The sequence below is a fragment of the Entelurus aequoreus genome, linkage group LG21 (assembly GCF_033978785.1).
Source record: "Entelurus aequoreus isolate RoL-2023_Sb linkage group LG21, RoL_Eaeq_v1.1, whole genome shotgun sequence".
Classification (NCBI taxonomy): Eukaryota; Metazoa; Chordata; class Actinopteri; order Syngnathiformes; family Syngnathidae; genus Entelurus; species Entelurus aequoreus.
The window spans coordinates 39,722,868-39,731,626 of NC_084751.1; the positions used below are offsets into that span (position 1 = coordinate 39,722,868).

At 35.7% G+C, this 8,759-nt stretch overlaps 1 protein-coding gene across 1 annotated transcript in view; it reads right to left on the reverse strand.

Annotated features, from left to right (window-relative positions):
- Positions 1–3,443, reverse strand: part of slc31a2 (solute carrier family 31 member 2) — a 9,632-nt gene extending 6,189 nt beyond the window's left edge. Inside the window, exon 1 of the mRNA XM_062032135.1 lies at positions 3,235–3,443. Within this exon, the coding sequence (XP_061888119.1) occupies positions 3,235–3,240 (6 nt within the window). The 5' untranslated portion in view covers positions 3,241–3,443. The remainder of the gene's footprint in view (positions 1–3,234) is intronic.
- Between the last annotated feature and the right edge of the window lie 5,316 nt (positions 3,444–8,759).

Here is an 8,759-nt window from a genome sequence, read left to right on the forward strand (position 1 = left end):
TGTGCTAGGACTGACATGTCTTGGACACTATTGACTTGTGTCCAAGTGGAAGCAATGGCATTGCACTTTTCACTCGGCCACACTGCACACACTAGCCTGGCCTCTGCTGACCTGTGCTCGGTCTCCTTGTCCTGTCCAATTCTTTTCTTTCTTGCATATTTTAGGAACAATGTAGAGCGTTTTCTATTCGGGCTCAAGTACTCTGGAATGCCCTCCCGGTAACAGTTAGAGATGCTACCTCAGTAGAAGCATTTAAGTCCCATCTTAAAACTCATTTGTATACTCTAGCCTTAAATAGACCCCCTTTTTAGACCAGTTGATCTGCTGTTTATTTGATTTTCTGCTCTGACCCCCTCTCCCTCGTGGGAGGGGGGGGGGGGGGGGGCAAAGGTTCGGTGGCCACGGGTGAAGCGCTGGCTGTCCAAAGTCGGGACCCGGGGTGGACCGCTCGCCTGTGCATCTGTTGGGGACGTCTCTGCGCTGCTGACCTGTCTCCGCTAGGGATGGTCTCCTGCTGGCCCCACTATGGACTGGACTCTCACTATTGTGTTAGATCCACTATGGACTAGACTCTCACAATTATGTTGGATCCACTATGGACTGGACTCTCACTATTATGTTAGATCCACTATGGACTGGACTCTCATTATTATGTTAGATCCACTATGGACTGGAGTCTCACAATATTATGTTAGATCCACTATGGACTGGACTCTCACACTATTATGTTAGATCCACTATGGACTGGACTCTCACTATTATGTTAGATCCACTATGGACTGGACTCTCACAATATTATGTTACATCCACTATGGACTGGACTCTCACACTATTATGTTAGATCCACTATGGACTGGACTCACTATTATGTTAGATCCACTATGGACTGGACTCACTATTATGTTAGATCCACTATGGACTGGACTCTCACTATTATGTTAGATCCACTATGGACTGGACTCTCACAATATTATGTTAGATCCACTATGGACTGGACTCTCGCAATATTATGTTAGATCCACTATGGACTGGACTCTCACTATTATGTTAGATCCACTATTGACTGGACTCTCACACTATTATGTTAGATCCACTATGAACTGGACTCTCACTATTATGTTAGATCCACTATGGACTGGACTCTCACTATTATGTTAGATCCACTATGGACTGGACTCTCACAATATTATGTTAGATCCACTATGGACTGGACTCTCACACTATTATGTTAGATCCACTATGGACTGGACTCTCACAATATTATGGTAGACCCACTATGGACTGGACTCTCACTATTATGTTAGATCCAATATGGACTAGACTCTCACAATATTATGCTAGATCCACTATGGACTGGACTCTCACTATTATGCTAGATCCACTATGGACTGGACTCTCACACTATTATGTTAGATCCACTATGGACTGGACTCTCACACTATTATGTTAGATCCACTATGGACTGGACTCTCACAATATTATGTTAGACCCACTATGGACTGGACTCACTATTATGTTAGATCCACTATGGACTGGACTCTCACAATATTATGTTAGATCCACTATGGACTGGACTCTCACTATTATGTTAGATCCACTATTGACTGGACTCTCACACTATTATGTTAGATCCACTATGAACTGGACTCTCACTATTATGTTAGATCCACTATGGACTGGACTCTCACTATTATGTTAGATCCACTATGGACTGGACTCTCACAATATTATGTTAGATCCACTATGGACTGGACTCTCACACTATTATGTTAGATCCACTATGGACTGGACTCTCACAATATTATGTTAGACCCACTATGGACTGGACTCTCACTATTATGTTAGATCCACTATGGACTGGACTCTCACAATATTATGCTAGATCCACTATGGACTGGACTGTCACTATTATGCTAGATCCACTATGGACTGGACTCTCACACTATTATGTTAGATCCACTATGGACTGGACTCTCACTATTATGCTAGATCCACTATGGACTGGACTCACACTATTATGTTAGATCCACTATGGACTGGACTCTCACATTATTATGTTAGATCCACTATGGACTGGACTCTCACAATATTATGTTAGATCCACTATGGACTGGACTCTCACTATTATGTTAGATCCACTATGGACTGGACTCTCACAATATTATGCTAGATCCACTATGGACTGGACTCTCACTATTATGCTAGATCCACTATGGACTAGACTCTCACACTATTATGCTAGATCCACTATGGACTGGACTATCACAATATTATGTTAGATCCACTATGGACCTACTCAGTGGCCTAGTGGTTAGAGTGTCCGCCCTGAGATCGGTAGGTTGTGTGTTCAAACCCCGGCCGGGTCATACCAAAGACTATAAAAAATGGGACCCATTACCTCCCTGCTTGGCAGTCAGCATCAAGGGTTGGAATTGGGGGTTAAATCACCAAAAATGATTCCCGGGCGCGGCTACGCTGCTGCCCACTGCTCCCCTCACCTCCCAGGGGGTGATCAAGGGGATGGGTCAAACGCAGAGGACAAATTTCACCACACCTAGTGTGTGTGTGACAATCATTGGTACTTTAACTTTAACTAGATCCTAGATGCTAGATCCACTATGGACTGGACTCTCACTATTATGTTATATCCACTATGGACTGGACTCTCACTATTATGTTAGATCCACTATGGACTGGACTCTCACTATTATGTTAGATCCACTATGGACTGGACTCTCACAATATTATGCTAGATCCACTATGGACTGGACTCTCACTATTATGTTAGATCTAGCGAGTGCTTTAGAAAAACAGTTGTGTTTGCCAGATGACTAGACGGGTATGAAAACAAACATTCACAATAGAAGCCTTTGATAAGACAGACAGGGGTCATGGTGTCACACATAATGCAGTCAATCACAACAATGAATGGGTCTCAATCACATATAAAACTAATTGTTCGCAGGCGACATAGCAAAAAATGCCATCACATGTGCGAGAAAATGCAAGATGAACATGTTTAATCAGGTACATTTTAACACAGCTGGTTGCATGCATGTGGTTTTCAGTTATTTTATGACTAGTTTAGAACTTTGATATTTGTATTGAAAATAAGATCGCAGAAACTACTTTGGACACTCGTATAAAAGGAATTAAACTACATTTAGCAGGTAAAGAGTGCTAATCACAGAGCGAATGTGCTGAGCTCGACAAAAAAGCGGTAACGGAACTCACTTGCATCTTGTTGAAGTTGATGTGCGACAAACAGCTCAAAGTGCAATAGTCGCCATTTGTTCTCCCATAATAGCTTCGCGCTACAAGTCAGGTCGCGTTGCTCCTTCTGCCGCTGGAGTTAATAAACCACAAGAATCGAGTCAATCCACCTTAATAAACTAACCGCGTTCTATGAGTAACGCCTGACTTCGCCAAGGCTCATGGGTAATGTAGTTCTTTGACGAGAGATATCAATTCCGGTTTATGCCTGTAATGCGCATGCGCAAAAGCGGTCGGAGCTCTTCATTGGCCAAATTTCAATCCGTGCACTTCCCGTTCTCTATAGAAGATATTAAATTTGGTATTTTTTGTAAACGACTGTAACATAAACATGTTTGTATGCTCCAGGCAAAAAATGTTCTACATAAATGTCGATTTATGAAAGTAAAGCCTACATTTTCTAATTGGCTTAATGGGTTACAATTATCAATCAAATCTTGGAGAATGATTAAAAGTACAAAAGCCCTTTAATTGATATCATTGTTAAAAACATTTAACGTGATTTAGGTAGCCCTTTTTGCCTTTTTTTTCCCATATCTTTTAGTATTATTACTCTATTTGTATTTGCTTTTGTTTTGATTATTTGATGTTGAAAGTGCCTTGACTTTTGTGTGAATTATAAATGTGTGTTTGTTGTTCAATTTAAAAAAAAAAATTAAATAGAAACAAATTTAAAAATCTGTGCACTTCCGTACTTGCGCCGCAATGCATACACATATACAAACTGTACGTTTAAATAAATAAAACAAATAAATAAAAACAATTAAAAATGTTTACTGTACATTACTGTTCACTGCTTATATTCAGTGAGGTAAAAATGAATTAAATGCGCTGACAGTTCATTTCTCCTGCCAAATGAATTAAACTGAGTGGAGCGGATCACCACTCCAAGATGGCGGCCCCGCGTCTCGTCAGCGCCAGTAGGCAGTAGCGCTCCATGCTGCATACCCTTAGAATACGTCTATGGTTTGTGCTACTGCTACAAGAGGTTGAGTAACCAAAAACTAAGAATAATTCCTGTGCAGTGCATTTATTGTGAAGATATAACAGTATGTATGGAGCCAGAACACTGCCAGTAACATTTGGTATCGAAAACATAATTTACATTGTAGAAAAAGTTCAATCGGCACTGAAACAATTGAAAAAAGAGTCTAATTTTGGTGGAAGTATTCAATGCCAATATTCATATTTTTGTACTTTTTTTCATTGTTTTGTGTGTTTCAAAGGTTTTTTATGATCGCTTCTCTTTTTTACAGTTTTGTTCATTTTTTTCGGTTTCGCCCCCTTTTTAAGGTTTCAAAATAATGGCTGTTTAAGCATGAGGGGCGGGGCTTACAACAAGTTTACCCGGAAGCGGTTTTATTGGATTTGGGCAAGCAAGTATCGTATTTTTCGGACTGTAAGTCGCAGTTTTTTTCATAGTTTGGCCGGGGGTGCGACTTATACTCAGGAGCGACTTATGTGTGAAATTATTAACACATTCCCGTAAAATATCAAATAATATTATTTAGCTCATTCACGTAAGAGACTAGACGTATAAGATTTCATGGGATTTAGCGATTAGGAGTGACAGATTGTTTGGTAAACGTATAGCATGTTCTATATGTTATAGTTATTTGAATGACTCTTACCATAATATGTTACGTTAACATACCAGGCACGTTCTCAGTTGGTTATTTATGCCTCATATAACGTACACTTATTCAGCCTGTTGTTCACTATTCTTTATTTATTTTAAATTGCCTTTCAAATGTCTATTCTTGGTGTTGGCTTTTATCAAATAAATGTCCCCAAAAAATGCGACTTATATATGTTTTTTTCCTTCTTTATTATGCATTTTCGGCCGGTGTGCCTTATACTTCGGAGCGACTTATAGTCCGAAAAATACGGTATAACACCGTCTAAATGAAGTTTAAAAATGCTTCAAAATATGAAGTTATGAAACAAAAGTTGTTTTTACCTTTATCTTGTTGCTGTCTGTAGATTTTTTTTCCTCCTCAGAGAGAAACATTGTATTTGTAAACATGATACAGTGGCCTACTTTATTGCTCTTTGACTACTTTGTAAAGCACTCTGGTCAAATATTGTTACTTTCAAAATTGGTTTTGTATAATCAGTAGTTTTCTGCACTAAGAGGTTATTAGGATATATTTATGTTCTTTATGAAATGTTTAATGTATTACTATGTATACATTTTCTTTACAAAGCAAATACAATACATTTAAAGCAATTACTCACATTTATTAGTTACGATACAGTTTGTTATTGTCTTTGTCCCACAAAGGCAGAGATCTGTTTTGTCTTTCTTGATTAATTACATACAGCAACATCACAAAGTACTACTCAGATATTATTTTTTTCAAGATGTTTTAATATAATTGTTAATAAAAATGTCTCCTCTAAAAGTCCAGCCTACACTGCAAAAAGTCAGTGTTCAAAAACAAGAAAAAAAAAATACAAAAATTAGGGGTATTTTATTTGAACTAAGCAAAATTATCTGCCAATAGAACAAGAACATTTGGCTTGTCACGACTTTCCAAAACAAGTAAAATTAGCTAACCTCAATTAACCGAAAAATACCTTAAAATAAGTATATTCTCACTAATAACAAGTGCACTTTTCTTAGTACAAAAAAAAGAGACCCTTTTGTCTCAATATGTTGAAAAATATTCTTCAATTAAGTAAATGCTAGTGCCATTATCTTGACATAATGATATGCGCTCGGCATTACATTTCTTGAAACCAGCAAACATATACTAAAAACTAATTTATTGTTCTTAATGGAAAGGCAACAAGGCAACCGCTTGTTACTCTCGGGGTCTCCTAGCCGCTCAGGCAAATCATATTGTCTAAAAATGCATTTTTCCATGGATAACATGACATCATCGCACCAAGTGAGTGCTCTTTCAGTCAATTAGTGCGCATATTTACAGCCCGGCCCCCGGACAACATTTTTTTAATTGTAATTTTGAGGAATTTATCTGAATGTGCTTGAACTATTTCTGTTCAAAATAGTTAGAAATGTCACATGTCAAATGTTTAAATATTAACTGTCAGTTTACTGTACTGTGCCAACTGTACTACTATAGGAGTACGTATTTTCTATTGTTTCATTGAAAATAAAACAGCAAGGTCCATTTGGCTGTCATCTGTTTTAATTATGAGACACAATTGTGTCAAAGTCATGATTTTTTAATTTATTTCATGCTTGAAATAAGAAAGGATTACTTTAAAAAAGTAGTTTTATACTTGTGAGTGTTGATGACACAGCTTTGCAACAGTTGATATTCTAGTTTCAAGCATGTTTTACTCAATATAGGTCATCAAATCTCAGCAACAAGCTGTAATATCTTACTGAGATCATTTAGGACCAAAACACTAACATAAAATCTGCTTAGTGAGAAGAATTATCTTATCAGACAGAAAATAAGCAAATATCACCCTTATTTGAGATATTTCATCTTACTTAGATTTCAGTTTTTGCAGTGTATCTTTTAATAATCCATCAACTCTACATTAATGTGTGGTAGGATGTACATTCACATGTACATGTAAATATTGTGTGGAATATCATTTAGGATGTCTGAATGTATCCCCCTATTTTTTTATATTTGCAATTAAAGGCAGAAAATTAATGATAATAGCGGTATATTCAGCACATTGTTTATACAAGTCAAAATAATACTTAATACAATACAGTAAGACACACAATAAGACATGTGTCCACATATTTAGGTGTAAACATAGAAAGAAAAAGATAGACCAGATGTAAGGTTTTACTTTCAAAAAGCTGAAAAAATATACGGAGTTTCGCCAAATATCACGGCTATATCGAGACAACTATGGATCATTTAAAAATACATGATCGATTTATATACTGCTTATACTACATCCTCAAAGTAAGGTTCGTTATATTGACACGAATATGTCATAGAACTTTAACACTTGATTCAGACGGCATCGGTCCTCCTTTCTTCTTCTACGGTGCTTTTACAGTCCAGTAAAACTGCTTCCGGGTAAACTTGTTATAAACCCCGCCCACAGGAGCCCACTGCCATTATTTTGATACCGTAAAAAACAAAAAGAAGCGAATGTAGTTGCTGTACATTATGACGCCACTAGATGGCACGCTAGGATCATGTGTGACTGATATATATATATATATATATATATATATATATATATATATATATATATATATATATATATATATATATATATATATATATATATATATATATATATATATATATATATATATATATATATATATATATATATATATATATATATATATATATATATATATATATATATATATATATATATATATATATATATATATATATATATATATATATATATATTTTAGGGCTGTGAATCTTTGGGTGTCCCACGATTCGATTCAATACCAATTCTTGGGGTCACGATTCGATTAAAAATCGATTTTTTTCGATTCAACGTGATTCCCGATTCAAAAGGATTCTCTATTCATTCAATACATAGATCTCAGCAGGATCTACCCCAGTCTGCTGACATGCAAGCAGAGTAGTAGATTTTTGTAAAAAGCTTTTATAATTGTAAAGGACAATGTTTTATCAACTGATTGCAATAATGTACATTTGTTTTAACTATTAAATGAACCAAAAATATGACTTATTTTATCTTTGTGAAAATATTGGACACAGTGTGTTGTCAAGCTTATGAGATGCGATGCAAGTGTAAGCCACTGTGACACTATTGTTCTTTTTATTTTTATTTTTATAAATGTCTAATGATAATGTCAATGAGGGATTTTTAATCACTGCTATGTTGAAATTGTAACTAATATTGGTACTGTTATTGATAATATTCATTTTTGTTTCACTACTTTTGGTTTGTTCTGTGTCGTGTTTGTGTCTCCTCTCAATTGCTCTGATTATTGCAGTTCTGAGTGTTGCTGGGTCGGGTTTGGTTTTGGAATTGGATTGCATTGTTATGGTATTGCTGTGTATTGTTTTGTTGGATTGATTAATAAAATAAATAAATAAATAAAAAAATAAAAATAATAGATTTTTGAAAAATAAGAATCGATACTGAATCGTACAACGTGAGAATGGCAATTTGAATTTGAATCGATTTTTCCCCACACCCCTGATATATATATATATATATATATATATATATATATATATATATATATATATATATATATATATATATATACACCATAGGAAGGATGGATGCATGGATGGATGTGTGTGTGTGTGTGTATATATATATATATATACTTTTTATTTATTTATTCCAATCAATGCAAGTCATCAGAATCAGGTAATACACCAACTTATATTCTTGTCGTCATGAAAGCAAGGAATCTACAAAACCCCAAATCAGTGAAGTTGGCACATTGTGTAAATGGTGAATAAAAACAGAATATAATGATTTGCAAATCGTTTTCAACTTATATTCAATTGAATAGACTGCAAAGACAAGATATTTAATGT